Here is a 19819-nt window from a genome sequence, read left to right as displayed (position 1 = left end):
AAGTTGATCTTAGAATTTGAACTTTGGTTGCAGATAGATGGAATAAATACTGCATTTATAGAGAATCTCTCATATGATTATGCTTGTCATGTATGAGTACCATTACGTTATAATGTTTATTTTCAGCAGATACCCATCACACATATAACAAATATGTCCCACTCATTCAACTGATGGGTTTTGACTGAGGCATACATATGTGCTGAGCTGAGGAATTTCCAGCCACGTTTCGTTGTTCGCTACCTCAGCAGCTCCTTTATTGGGTCCAGTGGCTAAGGACATCATCAGAAGGAACCATGTCCGGTTTTAGCCCCTCCTCCTCCTCCTCTACTGTTTTCAACATGGCAAGGCCCCTCCTTTTGGAGGTGTCTTCAGCTCTGGTGTTGAGTGGGTTTTTTTTCTTTTTCCTTTGACCTTCTGTTCTTTGGTTTCTTCGATGCAGTGTCAACAAATGTTAGCTTAATACTTACAACTTATATACTTACAATGTTGTACTGCTAGGTGAGACTAAAGGTTACTTGCAGTTAAAATGCCCTACCATCTTTGATATTATTTGAAATGTCAATATTTTAAATCATTTTACTTGAAACAATAATAAAAAGAACAAAAATAATTACCAGAACTAGAATTACTGTAACTTTTAGTATTTGAGTGAAGTCTCCAACCTATGTTTGTATCTATAATATTTTGAATATTGTAATCACAAATGCCGCTCACAAAATCACAGCTAACATTCCAGTGACCTGTTAATGCAAAATGATTGATTAAAGAAATTTAATTATTTCCAAGTAAGAGTTCAAACAAATCAACAACTCATATTCTAAAGCACATTTTTTCACAGTATTTTACCACCAAAGAATTTCCTTTCTTAAACAAATATAGCTAAAGAATTGTAAAATCGGTTAATTCGTCCAGTTTCTAGTGACATATTAGGTCATCCCATAAATAATGTGGTTTTTTTATACTTCTCTTATTTTTCAAAATTAAGATAAAGAAAGTGCTTTTTTAATCTAAAATATACTTTCCTTCATTTTCTATAATGCTCTTCCATCTATCTGGTAAAATTACAAGGCCCCTCTTCCAAAATTCACTTGTCCATGATGAAAAATACTCCTCTAGTACTGTTCTGACTTCGTCTCCAAAATTCATATTTTTTCCATCCAAATGATTTTGAAGACTGCAGAATAAATGATAAGCAGATGGGGCAATGTCCAGTGAATATGGTGAGTGGGGCATCGTTTACCATTTGAACTGCTTCAGCTTTTGGAATGTCATCCTTGCTGTGTGTGGCTGAGCATCAAGCTGATAGAAGAACACCTTTCATCTTGAAGCCAAAGATGGTTGTTTTTTTTTACTAATGCTGACTTAAGCCATTCAAGTTTCTTGCAGTAGATCTCCTTTCTAATCATTTAGTTTGGGTTTAGAAGTTCAAAGTGGACTAAACCTTTCATATCCCACCAAACAGATGACAACACCTTACGTGAGTGAAGACCATCTTTAGCCTGAGGTTCCGGTGCTTCTCCTTTCCCTACCCACTGTCTTCAGTGCTTGGCATTTTAATGGAGGACCCATTTCTCATCACTAGTCACTATTTGCTCCAAAAAAACGTTCATTTGTGAAACGTGACAACAAAAAAGAATACACATTCACTCGATGTGTGTGATTAGACTCGGAAAGTTTTAGAGAAACCCATTGACCCAATTTGCTGACTTTTCCGATGGCACACAGGTGTCGATGAATGGTTGGATGACCAAATCCAAGCTTTTCTGTGAGTTCCTCAACAAATACGATGGGATTTTGTTCCACCAGGGTTTGCAAAACATCCTCATCGAGCTCTACAGATCTTCCAGGATGAGGTTCATCTTCTAGGCTTGGAATTTCTGGAATCACTATTGACACTGGCTTATGCTTATTGTCTGATCCCCATATACTGCTTTAATATTCCTCATGCTTTCCATTGCATTGTTGCTTTATTGAACTCATAAAGCAATTTATGCCAAATATGCTCCTTTGCCAATTCCATTATAGCTTTCAGAATAAAACCTTTAAAATCAAACTGTATTCTTCAAAACTTGCATTAAGAATAAACACAAGGTAAAATTACTACCAGCTTTTATAGCAAGTTGATGCAGGTAGTTTATCCCGTCCCTCTCCAACTTTTAGTTAATGCAATTGAAAAAACACATTATTTATGGGATGACACAGTACTTTAACGAAACTGGGCACAGCAGCCTGTTCTTTGAGTTTATTTCTAAATGAAATAATACAAATCCTGAATTTCACAGTTGTTTGAGTCTATCAAACATTTTATTCATTTTATATTGGAGTTACCACTGCATATTTTCAGAGGACCACAAATACACTTTTAACCAAAGCAAAACTCTGAGTAAAATATTTTTGACAGTCTTGTGTTATTCACACATGTTATTTCTCATATGCATATAGCAAGACAAGAACTAATTACTAGTGAAGAGGTAATATAACTCTGATTCATGCAACAATAATCAGAGCAAAATACTGAATGTTTGGAATGTTTGGTATATTTAATTGTAATACATATTGACTAAATTTGTTTATTTAAGTAAATAATTTCTGTTCTTGCATTGACAACTCTAAATTTCCCAGTTTTAAGCTTTGATACAGAATGTGCAGGTATGTAGTTCATGCAACATTTCATATATGCATCTTACTCTATAGTGCTGTTGTTTAGTCCCCAAGTGAGCCTAGATCAAGCAGATCTACGACCAAAGACATTCCAAATATGACCATCTCATATTATTAGGAATATGTAGAACCACATTATCCAGTATGTCCATTTTTTCTCAAGACAGGAGAATGTGATTTAAAAGAGATTTGGCTGGTGTTTATAGTAAGTCCAGTGACCACATAGAAGCTCTCTTATTGACTTGTACAGAATACAAGCCATAGTTTCCAAACATTTATGAACCAGTGTGTAGGATACAATATATGTTAGTAAAATAATCTATGAAATTTTAAAATTTGGAAGCATAGAAAGAGGGAACAGATGAAAACATTGTTCAAGCTTTCATTTCATTATTCTTCTTATCCTGTTACTGAGTAAGGTGAATGTTGCCATCAAAAATATAAATCTATTTTGAATGGAGTAAACCTGTTTACATATACACACACTACTTCCCTCTCTTTCACATGCAGGCAAATATACATGTTAGCATATATGTTCGCCTAAACATAATTACTAAAGCTAATTGTTAATAATATGTTATGGTATATTTTGCCCTTACTTGAACAGTTATTTTCTGATATAGTCACGTCATCAAGAGCAATGTCACTGTCAAAACCCTTTCCTTGGATAGCTTCAAATATGACTTCATGATGCCTTTAATATAAATAAATAAAAATAAAAGATTTAATAGCAAAAGAAATTGATGAAAAGCTACCTTAGTGTTAAACAGACTTTCTTCTATTTTTGTCATTTCTATGTTCTAAAATACATTAAAATTACAAACACATATTCTTAAGGACATAACTGCAGTAGAGGATATTTTAACAAATCTCACTTTCTGTATTACTAAACAATTAACAAAACATTAAATAAATATATCATATATATATATTCTTTACTTATAAAGATCTTGAAGTTATATTTGGTTAATTATAAATTAATTATGCTTATAAACATGCTGGTTTCTTAGAGTTAGCCAAATGAAAATCAGGAGTGAAATTTATCCCTGTGTTAACTTAGTCCATAAAAACACTTGAAATTTATAGGTGCAATAAAGATGAAAGTATTGACATATCTAAGTTTATTCATCTCAACCACAAATGGGGAAAACCCTCAAATATTCAAACAAATGAAGGAGATTCTATACAATAAGTCAACCAGCATGATATGTCAGGCAAATCACTTCTTGATATTTTAAACCTCTGACTCAGCCACTCTCTATGGTTTATGTTCATACCATGTCTTGCTTCCTTTTACTCCCAACTTTTCACACAGTTTCCAGTGTAACACTTTTACTACCTCATCATGTAATCTCAACTTATATTGCTTTTGGGCAAGTCGGGGCATTCGTTCACAATATGGGCAATGGTTTTGTGAAATCCATTACAAATTCAGCACAATGGAGATACTTGTTCATTTCTAAGGACAACCATCTAAATTGTGATGATAGATAAGGGGTGTATTATTGTATCATCCTTATAAATGAGATCAGAGGTGAACAGTTAAATCATTATTTTATGGGAGATCAGAAGTGAGTTGTATTTTTATTGATACAAGTTAGTAAGTAAGAAGTTGCACCGTTATTATGTGGTTTCTGTTGGTCTGTTGAAATAAATAAGCTGTGAAAACTTTGGCATCAACATTGCCAGAAAAATCAATCATGAACCAGTAAAAGATATTGAAACCAAAATATTCTTACCCATATCCCTCATCTATGGGAAGACACTGATGTTTCCATCCAATACCTTGATTGCCTGATATAGATCCAATAGATTTTTCACTTGAATTATTAGAACGAACATAGACATTTAGGCTTCCCATGTCATTTCCAAACATATGATAGTAGAAACTGACACTGCCGATATTTCCAACGAAGGGTTTTGTTTTCAAAATTGCTTTTTGTCCAGGGAAACCAGCTGCAGAAGCAAGCATATATTTTCCTGAAAAAGCAAATATACAGCATTCAATAACATGTAAAAATAATATAACAAAAAGGATTGCTTTTTGATAATATAATGTAGCAGAGATTAATATAGGCATCCTCTAAATTACAGCTACCTCAGGTTACAGGATTCTGCACTTACAAAAACTGCAATGAATAACCATTAATTTCAGGATATAATCTGTAATTTTGCTCTTACAGAAGCTTAGATTGCATATTTTTAAGCTATTTGCAATTTTAAACTGCACCTTCATCTCATTTCAATGAGTAGTTGAATTTTAGTGAAAATCAAAGTATTTGCTAATGTGATTTGAAAAACTGTCATCACATTGCATACATACTCACATGTATTTATAATGTACATAATCATAAAGTGAGTATGAGTATGTATGTATGTATGTATGTATGTATGTATGTATGTATGTATGTATGTATGTATGTACAACTCTCTTTTCTTTGTACTTTGTTGCTGCTTTTACTCATGCTTTTGCTAAGGTTAGCTCTCTGGGAATATATGTCAGATATCGATCTTCTGGCAGCCTCCTTAATGTTCGCCGATTTGCTGCCAATTCAAAGATTCTCCAGTCTATTATTCGTGACCTCCTTTATGCAGATGATTGTGACTTAGTCACTCATACAGTGGATGACATGCAAATACTCATGAATTGCATTTCTGCTTCTTGCAAGGCATTTGGATTCAACATTAGCCTGGACAAGACTGTTGTAATGTTCCAGCCTGCACCAGGAAATCCATATATGGAACCAGCTATCTTGGTTGAAGGAACAATTCTGAAGGTAGTAGACAAGTTTGTCTACCTGGGCAGCACACTCAGCTGTTCTTGCTCCCTGGATGAGGAAATATCTTTCAAGTTGCAGAGAGTAACTAGCTCCTTCCAGTCTCTTCAGTCTCGTGTCTGGTCCCAGCATGGCATTGCAAGGCAAACAAAAGTTAGCTGTGTACCGTGAGTGTGTACTCACATTGCTCCTCTACTCATGTGAGACATGGACTCTGTACAAACGTCAGGTAAGGGTCCTTGAACGCTTTCATCAGAGATGTCTCAGACACATTGTCAATGTTGGCTGGACCTCAAAAATTCCAAACACACAGGTCCTGAGGACAGCTGATATCTTGAGTATTGAGGCAATGGTGCACAAGCACCAGTTACGTTGAAACTGGACATCTTACTAGAATGAAGAATAGCAGGATTCCTAAGCAGATGCTATATGGAGAACTTGTGAATGGAAGGAAACTCCGGCAGAAACCAAGGCTGCGATTTAAGGACTGTGTCAAGTCCTCATTAAAGGCTTGTGATATGCAGGACACTGACTGGGAGAACAATGCCTGTCATCGCCACGGATGGAGGAAGCAGGTTAAGGAGGGGATCGACACTTTTGAGAGAGCACGTATCCAGCATGAAGAACTTAAGCGAGCTGCGCAAGAGCGCACGGCTCATATAGTGCATGAGGAAAGCTTAGTTTGCAATGTTTGCAGTTGTGTATGCAGGTCAAGAGCAGGGCTCATTGGGCACCAATGGAGCCACAAATGCAAAATATAAGTTAGTCCTGGAGTGCACAATGTTCCTGAAGGTCGGCAATGGTCTTCCTTGGTCACGAGTGGACGGCCATCATCATGTATATATGTATGTATGTATGTATGTATGTATGTATGTATGTATGCACTTCTTATGTGTCCAAAGCTTGCACCTATAATATTATCAGCAAACTTCATGACTTTAATTCAGATTGTGTCCTACATATAAAATAGGTGAAAAATGACTGGGTTTCAGAAATATAAACTAATAATCTAATATTAAATATCTTTAAAATTTAATTATTAATCAGTTATAGAAATGGGATATTAAGAGTTCTAGTATTTCCTCCTCCTCCTCCTCCTCCTCCTCATTCTCTTCCTTCTCCTCCTTCTCCTCCTCCTGCTGCTGCTATTACAAGGGGGTTCTGGAAAAGCTACAGTAGAGCTCTTCTTCATACAAAATAATTATACAAAGGAGAAAAGTTTACTTTAGCATTTGTTTTGATTTTGCACAAAACAAAATATTTCTGATATTTGTCATCCTTTTTAATGGGTCATTCTCTCATTGTTTAGTCTCAGATCAACTCTGATCTTGTAGATCGATGGTCAAAGGCATTTTTATCCATGACCAAACCATCTTTTTTTTTTTCAGAGTAGTTAAAACTATATTCAATATGTCTGTATTTATTAAGCCTAATCTTTCTCTCACTCTTACTTCCTGTTTCTGTTGTGCCTGTAATTCAAAGGGTCAGCCTTGTCACACTGTGTCACGCTGAATATCCCCAAGAACTACGTTAAGGGTACATGTGTCTGTGGAGTGCTCAGCCACTTGCATGTTAATTTCACGAGCAGGCTGTTCCATTGATTGGATCAACTGGGACCCTCGACGTCGTAAGCAATGGAGTGCCAACAACAACAAAATTAAGCCTAATTCTTACGTACTTAAGATAACAACACAATTAACCTTCAGAGAAAAAGAACAGTAGTAAGAGCAATGGACCCAAGTAGTAAAATAAAGGTTCCAGGTTCAATCATCAAAGATCATTGGAGAGAATACTAATTAAAATTTGATGTCAAAAACTCAAAGAAAAGCAGAACAACAGCACAAAATACAAATATTTCCTTATTCTATGATTGTTTTATCAAAGAAATTTTATTATAAGAAATATGAAAGAAACTGAGATTAATTACCATTATTACTTTCAGTTGTGTGATCATTTTTAGGTACTGATTGTACTGACAGTCCTGAGGAGAAATAAGGATTAACACGTTGCCATTTATAATGTGCTGTGCCTTCACTAACCATTTCGCAAATGTTGTTGTCAAATGGGCAAAATGCCTTAATTGCTGGAACATGAAATTGAAAATAGTGTAGATCCAAAGAATTTTATGAACAAATACATGAAAATATTTTATTCATCTAGTAAATGGTTTTGTTAGTTAAATGAAGGAGGTGGTCAAAGAAATTAACAACAATATTATACTGGTACTAAAATCCAGCATATACTGATAAAATATTAAATTGTGTTTGTTAATCTCATAGGAATTATTAGCAGATAAAAACAGTAACAATAATTAATATTATCTAAACACATAACTAGCAATCGATAAATACAAATTTTCCTTAGTTACATAATATATTATTATTTCTGTCTTTAACTTGTGTTAACATATCAATAAGGTGATAAATGTTATTGATAATAGAGACAGTGGAATTTTCATGCTTGTGTAGGAATTTGATTTTGGCCTTAATGCTAACAACCAGACATTTCCCAAAATAGTAATACTCTGGTTTTTCAGTACTATACATCTAACAAATCCTCTCAGTACTGTGCCATGGTTAAGAGAGACAAGTCTCATACACTGCCTGGTTCTTGGGTTCCTTCAGCAGAGCTCATTTTGTCCCAAGCATTCACACTCCCTGCTTTCTTTCCACCAACATTACTGACTTACTGATTTTCAGGGTGAGAATTGGCCATATCAAACTCATCAGTCTGTGTAGGCCTGCAAAAACCACAACTGCCTCCCTTCAACCCAATTGTTTTATAATAGAAAACAATTATTGGAAATAGGTCTAACTCACAAATGCAAGCATAAACATCGTTGAGTCTGTTGGTTTACTGTGTCTAATTCAATTACTCAAGTAATAAATGCTAACTGTAATAGAACGGTACCCTGCTTACTCCCAAGGGGAATCAACCGCACAGTTTCTTGTGATTTGCAAAGAATATAAGGATTATTTGATAGATAAACATTGATATCATAGTGAAGTAAATATTAGTACTTACAGTCTTCCTGGCACTGAACATGAAGTTTGTTATATGAACAGTCATAAGAAACATAATAAAAATCACTGCAAGCTGATAGTGAGTTTTCATCACCTCTGCACACTAAACCTCTGATTGTGCCTGGTAAAGATGAACTACGAGATGAATAATAAGAAAATCTGAAAATTAAATACAAAAAGAGAATATTTCATTCAATTTTCTCTACATGCCAGTGTGATGTTATAATGCATTTCTTTGCTGCAGTTTACATGATGATGCATTACCAAACATTGGTGTGTGTGAGCACACACACACACACAAACACGCACACACGCGCACACAAACACACACACACACACACACACACACACACAGCAAATAGGTACCAGCTTTTTATAGGCTTTATTCCCTCATTATATTTCTGAACTGCCTACTTTTCTTTTTCTTTTATCATTTTCCATTCTTCAACCCATCCCATAAGTTCTTTTTGCCTGTGTTTTCCCATATTGCTGCTTCTCTTCAACTCTCAATATAGCCTTTCCCTTTTCCTTCCTTTTCTCTCACTTTCTTTTCATCTCCCTCAATCCCATGTCTGTGTGCAGAGATCATCCTAAGCTGCAATATCTTTGACTTCCATGCGATTATTCAAGCTTTATAAAGTGATATAACTCTGGAAGTCTTTACATTTCACTCATACTTTTCTCACATTTGTTTTTTCTTAGTTTCAGCTCAGAGCTGTGGTCATTCTGGAGCACCGTCGTTTTGCTACACTTTTATTATTGAGAGCCTCCTCTAATATGTGGCATTTGGTGAATAAGGGAGTTTGATGTTGCTAGCCTCATTTGCACTTCCTGCCACGAGGTAGGTTCATCTGGGACTCTCGACAGGAAGAGGTCCAGTTTTGATTTGAAAACACCTATGTCCACTTTGTGTAGGTCCCTCAGGCTCTTTGGGAGAATATCAAAAAGCTGTGGGCCCCTGAAACCCAGGCTGTTGCGGTAATTGGTCCTGAAGCACAATGGCATTGTTGAGATCTTTGGCACTGTGCAGTGTCGACCAATTCTGGGATTTGTGTAGCTTTCAATGCCAAAATTTGGCACAATTCCTTCCAGGATCTTCTTGCATACCTCCCCGACCTTCACCCCAGGGAGTAGAGTCTTAGCTGTTTCAGTCTTTCCCAGTAGCTGGGCTGTTGCAATGAGACGATTTTCTTTGTGAAGCTTTGCTGGATTGCTTCAAGGTCCGCTGTTAATTTTACACTGTTGGGGGACCATAGCTGGGAGCAGTAATCCAGGCAACTGAGGACGAATATCCTCCAAAGGACCATCATGGTTTCCTTTCCTCTGGTTCTGTACATTCTCAGGATCCATCCAGCCAGTCATCTGTCACTATCTTGGTAATGTGCACTTGGAAAGAGGTATCATCACTCATGTCGATACCCAGGTACTTAACTGTTTAGGCTCTGAGATTGTAATCCCTTGTGGACCAGTGTACCCTGTAAGTTTTATATTCAGTTTTGGATGCTGGTAACACAAGGTTTGGAATTTTAAAGCATTAAACTGCATATCATTATCCTCGGCCCATCTGTAAATTGAGTCCAACTCCTGCTGGGGTTCTGTATTTTCTGCCAGACTTTCGTATCGTCTGTATAGCTAACAAGGGTGGCTATCCGAGCATCTGAAAGCATATCTGAAAGGCCACTGTGAGAAACAGTGGTCCCAAGACAGTGCCCTGTGGAACACCACTCACTATTTGTGTTTTCATAGAGGTGGTTCCATTAGCCACTACTGCCTGACTTCTATCTTTCAGAAAGTCATGCAACTACTTTCCAAGTTTTCCAGCTATGCCAAGATCACGCAGTTTGTAGCATATCATACCATGATCCACTTTATCAAAAGCTTTTGCAAAGTCAAGGTATATTACGTCCACATTTGAGTTGTTGAGTAACTGCCTCAACACCCAGTCATAGTGCTGTAAGAGCTGGGTCAGGCAGCTCCTACCTGGTTGAAAGCCATACTGGGTATCACTCAGCAAGTCGTATTCTTCAAGGAATGCAATTAGTTGCCCTCTGACAATCTGTTTCGTGACTTTGCTGATGTGTGAAGTCAGAGAGATAAGCCTATAGTTTTTGGCATCTGCTCTGCTTCCTCCTTTATATATTGGGTATATTATTCCCTCTTTCAGTTTGCTTGGCAGCCTGTCATTTGCAAGAAAGCTCTGGAAGAGAATATGCTGTGGTTTCACCAGGGCACACTCACACGAATTGAGGAGGGTTGCTGGGAAACCATCAGGACCAGCAGTTGAATTTGCGTCCACCTCATCTATGGTTAGTAGTATATCTTCTTCACTAATGTCAATGTATACCATCATAACTGCCTTGCTGGTTATAGGTGAGGCAGCAAGGAAACCCACTGGTTCGTTCACTTATCTGTGTTCCAACGGGGTGGTAAAGACACTTTTGAGCTGGTCATTCAGTACCTCACTGATTCTCGTTGGACTGTCTGTGAGGGAGCCAGGCTTCTAAACGTGGGGTCCTATTTTCCAGCATACTGAGGCTATTTTCTTGGCATAATGAAAGAAGGCCTCTGGGTTTGACATAATGTTTTTTATAACCCAGGCTTCTTTGTCTGCTCTCTCCCTCACATAAGATTGTTGCAGGCATTTTCAATCTCCATCAGTGTTGTTTTTAGGTGAGACCTTTCACTAATTTTGGTGTGTTAGTTGAAGTGATTTGCAACCTTCGTCCGTCATCTCATGAGGATCTTCCTCTCCCTTGGAATCTTGTTCCTTTTTGTGTTAGCCTTGTCCTCTGGGACATATTTCTGGCCTATAGTTTGCATAACTGACATGAAATATTCTAGCTACATGCCAATGTCTGGTGTTGAGAGACATTTCAGCCAGTCCTGTTTCAGGATCTCCTTTAGGATCGATTTCCAGTCTGCTTTGTGGAAATTCAGATTGGAAAGATTTGGGGCGCTTCCTTTAGGCTGCTTTTGGTCCATACATAGACAATTCTATTATGTTGTGATCTGAAACTAATGTTGGCATCACTTTTACATCAGGAACGATGTCCGCATTGTTTGCAAAGCAGTGATCAAAAATGTTATTCGCCCTAGTTGGTCTGAGTACAACCTGCTCCATGAATAGGGCATTGGTGAGGTTGAGCATGGACACCACTTGGGCTTGTTTGCAATGAGTCATTCCTGAGAGCATGAGGCGTTCGGGCCATTTGACATTGAGGAAGTTGAAATCATTCATAAGAAATACGCTCACGTGGTATTCCAGTTTCATGAGAATTTCTTTAATTCTTGTGAGGCAGTCTTCAAACTTGCTTTTGTGGTTTGGAGCATCTGGTGGGCAATATGTATTGCATATGACTATATTGTATTGTCTTATGTATACAATTAGAGAGTCACATGCTGAGTTTGAGTATGACAGTAAGACCTGGGGTGTGAGGTCTTCACAGATGTATACAACAACTCCACCATGGTTCCTTTCCCTTCTGACGCACTATTCGCCTGACTGGCTCTCGTGTCTATGGCATGTAATAAGCACCATCTGAAGGTGGCTGATGCCAGTACCCGCTGACTGGCTCCCATGCCGGTGGCACATAAGAAGCACTAACCAAATGTGATCGATGTCAGGTCCACCTGACTGGCTCCTGTACCATTGACATGTAAAAAGCACCTACTACACACTCTGAGTGGTTGGTGTTAGGAAAAGCATCCAGCTGTAGAAACATTACCAGATCAGATTATAGCCTAGTGCAGCCGCTGGCTCTCCAGACCTCAGTCAAACCGTCCAACTCATGACAGCATGGAAAACAAACGTTAAACAATGATGATGGTGACAATATATATATATATATATATATATATATATATATATTCAGAGTCAACAGATGAGATCTAGAGATACTCAGTTTATAAAAGAATAAGATAGTAGATAGAAGAATGAGTAAAACAGTAGACAGAAGAGTACGGACAGAATAAAATTTCACAGCTCATATTCTTTCAGATGGTATGGAGGTTGGTCCGTACATCCATGAAGGTATAGATCCTTAAAGACCTACTCCTTCACCCCTCCCCCTCCTTCCCCACCACCTCCTCCACTTCCACTCCTCCTCCACCTCCACTCCTCCTCCACCTCCACTCCTCCTCCTTCTTCCTCGTCTTCCTTCCTTCTCCTCTTCCTCCTCCTTCTTTAAGTTTATGTGGTCAGAACTAAGATGCATTGTACCATGCCGCACCAGGAATGTTTGTCCATTATTGCCTTTCATGAATCCTCAAGTTCATATTGTGCATCTCTAATAATAACATCAATATACTTGAATAATGTTTCATTCTCTACTAGGGCGTTGATGTCTTCAAAATATAACATTTGATATGAACTGAGCAGTGGCCTGTGAAACTTACTCTGTTTTGAGACACGATAAGCAAGATAGGTGAAGATGTTCATAAGTCTCTTCTTTGATCTTATGCTTATGCTATGAGATCATCATCATCATCGTTTAACGTCCGCTTTCCATGCTAGCATGGGTTGGACGATCTGACTGAGGACTGGTGAAACCGGATGGCAACACCAGACTCCAATTTAATTTGGCAGAGTTTCTACAGCTGGATGCCCTTCCTAACGCCAACCACTCAGAGAGTGTAGTGGGTGCTTTTACGTGTCACCCGCACGAAGGCCAGTCAGGCGGTACTGGCAACGGCCGAAGCTTTATGTATGTACTCTCAAAGCAATCTTCATAGTCCAGCTTCAGGCTCCATAGAAAAGAAAGTGCTATACACATGTCTCAACAAAGTCAGTATTTTAAATTTTGAAACACTTGATTGCAAAATGTTTTGAAGTTATAAACATTCCGGGTTTCTCTTTTGAATAACTGATAAATACCAGCTACTGACCTCCTACCAACATGAAGTCTAAAGACCAAACACCTCACCTCTGGACATATCGTCACCCCCAAATGTTTAACAAAAAAAAAAGCAACCTTAGTTTCAAATGGAGCACAAAATGTCACTTCATGAACAGAGGAGGGTAGAGTTCTGGATTGGTGTAGAGCTGGGAAGACAAGAGTGTTATGTGTTCTTATGATGTATCAAATGATTTGGCATGAAGCATTTAAAATTTGGCAGATAATAGATTTATTTTGTGACATTCTTGATAATAAGACCATAGGTATTTTTGTGCAGAAATTGAATATAACTTTTCAACTACATTTATCACTATAGGAAGAGAGTGTTGACCGAAGAAATTTTTAGAAAGAAAATTGTTAAAGGAGATGCACAATGTATGCTGAGGGTAGGGGTGTACATTATAGGACTGGTCAAAGGAGCACTTATTTCAGAGCAGGGGAAGAAGATGCTCATTGAAGAGATGGGATAGCGGGAGCACACTGTAGGATCAGGAGAAGAAGATACACATTGTAGGATTGGGTGAAAAGGTATATGATATATGACTGGTCTAGGACATTGAATATCATGGCTCTAATCCTGATGGGACCTTTTAATTACAGCAATTGCAAGCAGACAAAAAAATATAGATCTTTCAATACTGTATAAACATATAGAGGTTGGACAAAATAATGGAAACACCTAGCATCATAGCATCATAATTTTGAAATATCTATAACACTGACAAAAGCTTGTTTATTTTTTGTTTTTTGATTTATTGTTAGTGTTGCTTAATATGTTTTTCTAAAATTGCTGTTTCTTTTCAGATAGCATGAGAAAAAGGTAATTAAAATTCATTAAAATGACAAATCTATTGGACTTCTCCTTTGAATACAAGAGGGAACTCGATGTATAGGCTGAGTGAATGTTGGGCTATGTCACAGGCCAGTTGGGGAGAGACACAATGTAGAAAAGGAAAGCTGTATCTTTTCAGATATCATCAGAAAAAAGTAATTAAAATTCATTAAAATAACAGATCTATCAGACTTTCAAAGAGGTCAAATTGTTGGTGCTCGTATGGCAAGTGCTAGCAAAATGAAAACAGCCAAAATGTTTGGTGTATCGAGAAGTGCTGTCTCGAAAGTAATGACAGCCTTTAAGAAAGAAGGAAAGACCTCCTCGTCAAAACAAAACTCTGGAAGAAAACCAAAACTTTCAAATAGGGACCGTTGGACTCTTACGCAAATTGTTAGAAAAGATCACAAAAGTACAGCTCCCAATATTACTGCAGAGCTTAATGACCATCTCAGTTTCCACAAAAATTGTTCACCGGGAGCTTCACAAAGCCAGATTTCATGGGAGGGATTCAATCAGAAAACCACTACTTTCAAACCCAAATTTTGCAAAGCGTTTAGAGGGGAGTAAAAACCTACAGAATTGGTCCCTAGAGCAATGGAAGAATGTTATTTTCTCGGACGAGTCATCCTTTACTTTATTTCTGATCGCCAGCAGAGTATACTTGTGGAGACAGCCAAAAGAAGCATTTGACCCAGACTGCCTTCTTCTAACTGGAGGAGGATCTGTGATGATCTGGGCGGGGTAGGAGCTATATCTTGGAAATCCACCAGCCCAATGGTTTCCCTTCATGGTAGAATTAATAGTCAAGACTATTTAAGCATTTTATCTGATCAAATTCATCCTATGGTTGCAGAACTGTTTCTGGAGGGAAATGCAATCTTTCAGGATGATAATGCATCAATTCACACAGCTAAATTTTTTACTGAATGGCACGAGGAACATTCTAGTGAAGTTGAACATCTTATCTGGCCACCACAGTCCCAAGATCTTAATGTTATTGAACATTTATGGTGCATTTTAGAAAAACAAGTAAGGAGTCGATATCCTCCACCATCATCACTACAAGAACTGGAGACTTTTTCAGCTGAAGAATGGACAAAAATTCCTTTGGAAACAATTCAAACTTTGTACAAGTCCATACCTTGTAGAATTCAAGCTGTAATTACTGCCAAAGGTGGTCCTACCCAGTATTAAAATAAATTTGTTTGAAATTTTAAGGTGCTTCCATTATTTTGTCGAACCCCTGTATCTATTATTTTATTCTAAGTGTGAAGAAATATTGTATTACTTACTTTTGACCGAAACTCCGACACAGCACTTGAGATTGAACTGTAAAGTCTCCTGATGTGCAAACCGCTGTCCATTTACCGCTAACATAAACTTTAACTAAGCCATCATAGCCCATGGAGACATCTCCTTGAACTTTAAAAAAAGAAAAGAATAACACACATGTATATATATATATATGTACTAACAGAAATGTCCAGCGTTGCCTGGATTAAAGAAAATAATGAAATTCGAAAATGCCTTTTAGATCTCTAACATGACACATGGATTATGCAGTTCTCAACAGTAATTAGCTGAGGTACAAACTATTAATGTCAATAACATATTTTGTCCAATGTTCTCACTGTTAAAATTGTTTTAAAATAACAGGTAGTTCTTTGTCTTTGCAATCACCTTCAATTGTCAGTACTTATTTGAAACATATTGAACCTGAAAATGCATACACTTGAGAAGAACCAGCCTGCAGGCAGTCCTCTCCTGTTAAAAAGTACATCAACTCCATGCAAAATACATTTAAATGAGCATTATAACGGCATTCCCACATGCATTCTTTTCAAGTTATTTCGATGTTACACTCGCTTGCCCTAAGCCTTATTGCAAGCAAATGGAGAAAACGTTCACTGCGTATATATCGATCGCTGTACGCCAGCGTCTAACAGCTTTGGCATTTTAATGCACAAAAAATTGAAATTATTTTTTTCTGTGCCTCTGATTAAAATTTTCGAAAAACAAACCCAGCCACATTACTTGGAAAAAAATAATCTTTATTGTGCTGGTTTTTCGTAAAATTTCGCGCATGGGAAAGGCAACAAAATCGCCCCTCCCCACTTTTAATGGGATATTCCTATCTTAAAAAGTAATAATCGATTATCTCGGTAACCATGGGAGTTGGAGGGCAATAAAAATCTCCTGAATATGAGCGGACCATGCTGCCGCTCTGTGCTGAATTTCACGCGATTCCACTGCACCGTTCTCGAGTGAATCTGCCGACACTCAATCAATCAATCAATCAATCAATCAATCAAGCAATCAAGAACACTGCAATTTATAGTATAGATTATATTATATAGGAGAATTTTTACCATTGATAAGCATAAAAACTGTTAAAACTAGTTTGGTATGTAAATAAATCTATTACAAAATTTTAAAACAACTACGTTTTTAGATTCAGCTGCATTTTCAAATCTCAAAACAAATTATATATATGTACACCCCCCCCCACAAAATTTCAGCATGAGATAAAAATCAACAGAGTGTAAGTACCTTGAGAGAAAAGTTAGACCTAAGAAGCACCAGTTGTGGTGTGCAAGAGAGACGATTGCGCTGGTATGGACATGTTGCAAGAATGGATAAGGATAGCTGTGTAAAAAAGTTCCAAGTTAATCTGGAATTTGGAATTTGAAATTTGAAATCTGAAATCGAAATCGGACCGAATCTGACGACTGGCACCCATGCTAACCTCTCCTTCATTGGACACTAAACTCTGCTTGCGAAGACCTGTTGGGGCAAGTGAAATCATAATTGAACCATACTCGATGACTGGCACCTGCGCCAGTGGAGCACTTACAGCACTGTCCAAGTGTGTTCGTTGCCAGAGCAGCTGTCTGGCTTCCGTGCTAGTGGCCCATAAATAGCACCATTTGAGCGTAATCGTTACCAGCGTTGCCTTCTAGCACTTGTGCAGGTGGCACGTTAGAAAATCATTCGAGCGAAGTCGTTGCTAGTGCCACTGGACTGGCTCCCGTGCAGGTGGCACGTAAAAGACAACTTTTTGAGCATGGCCGTTGCCAGTACCGTGTGACTGGCCCTCGTGCCAGTGGCACGTAAAAGCACCCACTACACTCTCGGAGTGGTTGGCGTTAGGAAAGGCATCCAGCTGTAGAAACTCTGCCAGATCAGATTGGAGCCTGGTGCAGCCTTCTGGCTTGCCAGTCCTCAGTCAAATCATCGAACCCATGCTAGCATGGAAAGCGGACGTTAAATGATGATGATGATGATGATGATGATATATATATATATATATATATATATATATATGTATATATATATATATATATGTATGTATGTATGTATATGTGTGTGTGTGTGTATGTGTGCGTGTGTGTGTGTGTGTGTGTATCCACTGATAAAAATTTTAATGATGTTATCCATTATTATATTTGCATATATACATATACATACATACACAGACTTATGCATGTATATATATATATATATATATATATATATATATATATATATATATATGTATATATATATATATATATATATATGTATATATATATATATATATATATATGTATATATATATATATATATATATATATATATATATATATATATATATATATATATATATATATATATATATATATATATATATATATTGTCAGTGCAATAAATAATTATGCTCCCAAGCATTGTATATAGCAATTTCATCATCATCATCATCATCATGATTATTATTATTATTATTATTATTATTATTATTATTATTATTATTATTATTATTGAGTGAGAGAGCAGTGACACTGGGGTAAAATATATGAAGCCCATTATACCCATCATGACTACCCGTCTGATAAGGGTACACCAGGCACATGCATCACAACCATATGTGGGTGACATGATGTTCTCATATCAAGATAAACAGCGCATGACCTTGCAGGTGGGGTTCAGTTAGAATTTTCATCAGGTCGAGCAGCCCATGCCGCTTAAAAGGTCCCTGAATAAGGTTTGTTTAAGGATGTTGAGCAAAACACCCATGTTTCCAAAGGTGAATTATTCAAACCCTAAAGAATTCCTCTCAACACATGGCTATGATGTTCCCCCACTACTTCTGTTCAGGATCAGAGATGCACATATCGTCAGCCACCAAGGAACATGCTCAACTGATTAAGGTCAAACAACTGACAAGCAAATCTGTGGTATTAAGCAGAATATTTGCTGTAACCCATCTTTTATACCAAGACAAAACATCGTACATGATAACACTTCCAATCGATTAAGATCAGAAGCCATGAGAGCCACTGTCTGGTACTGCATCCGGGCATTTATTATTATCATTATTATTATTATTATTATTATTATGATATATATATAGTGATATATATGTATGTTTGTATATTATAAATCAGTTTATGAATATCTAACCATTACTCCACATTTAGACATCAATAAACACAACAGTATTAGGCTTAGTAAATTAATTTGGTCTCTAAAGGAACATAATAAACAATTTGGTCTGGAATGGAATAGTCTATCTAGATCCTTTCCCTATGATAAAGGTAAATCCTTTTGTGTCTGCTCTGTACTGAAGGACAGTATTTCATTCTGTTCTTGGAGAATTCTCTTATAAATATGTTTGAAGAACACGTTTATCATTGCAAACATTGGCAAAAACATACCTTTAGTTCCTATAAATAGTTTCTATCAATCTATAAAATACGACTTTTGACTGTCTTCTTACATTTCGTTTCCACTACATATATCTTTTTACATGCCTTTAAGCTTTATTTCCACTCATCTATTGCACTATATTTTTCCACTCTTAATTTTCTGCTAATTTCTTTCTTTGTTCTCCTTCTCTTTCTCTAAATTGCCTTTGATGTTAAATCACTTAACAGTTTTTTTAAAAGATAACTTGCTAGCATTCCCTTCATCATATACGTGGTATTCACATTTGGTTGAAATGGCTTATTGATGTTTTTTGTTTCTCTTTTCTCTCTGATGAGATGATTACATTGTTTTACATCATTTTATTTCCTCAGAAATACTACTCATGTTTACTTCGAAACATATGTCGGAATTATAAAGACTTGAATAACACTTCCGTTGACAGGGCCATTAGGGAAAAACAGACATGGAAGGACTGGAACTGTTGTGGGAGCAAGGAACTGTATCAGATCGTCAGAAGGGAAGTTAAGAGACAAAGGATGCTGCAAAGAGAGAGACTCGGAGACGTCACTATGGAAGATTACTGAATGAAGAGAATGAATGGGAGAGAGACTCGGAGACGTCACTATGGAAGATTACTGAATGAAGAGAATGAATGGGAGAGAGAGAGAGTCTGCCAAATGTCGACCCAACAGAGGAACTAGCTATTCGAATTGTCAGTACCTTTGTAGATAAAGTAATTAAGGGTATGAAAACAGGGAGAGACCCCGGCCCATCAGGAATCACTGCTGAGATGCTTAAAATAACAGGTGGTATCGGCTATAATCTAGTCATCCATATAGTCAATCAGATAATGGTGGAATCATCTCCAATGAGTGGTGTAGCAGCATCATAGTCAACTGCTACATGGGTAAAGGTGACGCATTTGATAGGAATAATTAC

The 19819-nt window shown here is 37.1% G+C and overlaps 1 protein-coding gene across 1 annotated transcript in view; it reads right to left on the bottom strand.

Moving 5' to 3' along the window:
- LOC106884077 (MAM and LDL-receptor class A domain-containing protein 2) overlaps window positions 1-19819 on the bottom strand; it is a 161947-nt gene that overhangs the window by 123757 nt on the left and 18371 nt on the right. The window contains exons 3-8 of the mRNA XM_089348673.1: window positions 15487-15616; window positions 8466-8623; window positions 7369-7524; window positions 4404-4644; window positions 3264-3358; window positions 618-743 (exon numbers count right to left, since the gene is read on the bottom strand). Coding sequence (XP_089204799.1) covers window positions 618-743; window positions 3264-3358; window positions 4404-4644; window positions 7369-7524; window positions 8466-8623; window positions 15487-15616 — 906 coding nt within the window. The remainder of the gene's footprint in view (window positions 1-617; window positions 744-3263; window positions 3359-4403; window positions 4645-7368; window positions 7525-8465; window positions 8624-15486; window positions 15617-19819) is intronic.

This window comes from Octopus bimaculoides, chromosome 3 (genome assembly GCF_046866305.1).
Source record: "Octopus bimaculoides isolate indiv1 chromosome 3, ASM4686630v1, whole genome shotgun sequence".
Taxonomy (NCBI): domain Eukaryota; kingdom Metazoa; phylum Mollusca; class Cephalopoda; order Octopoda; family Octopodidae; genus Octopus; species Octopus bimaculoides.
This window is presented reverse-complemented; position numbering and strand designations above follow the sequence as displayed.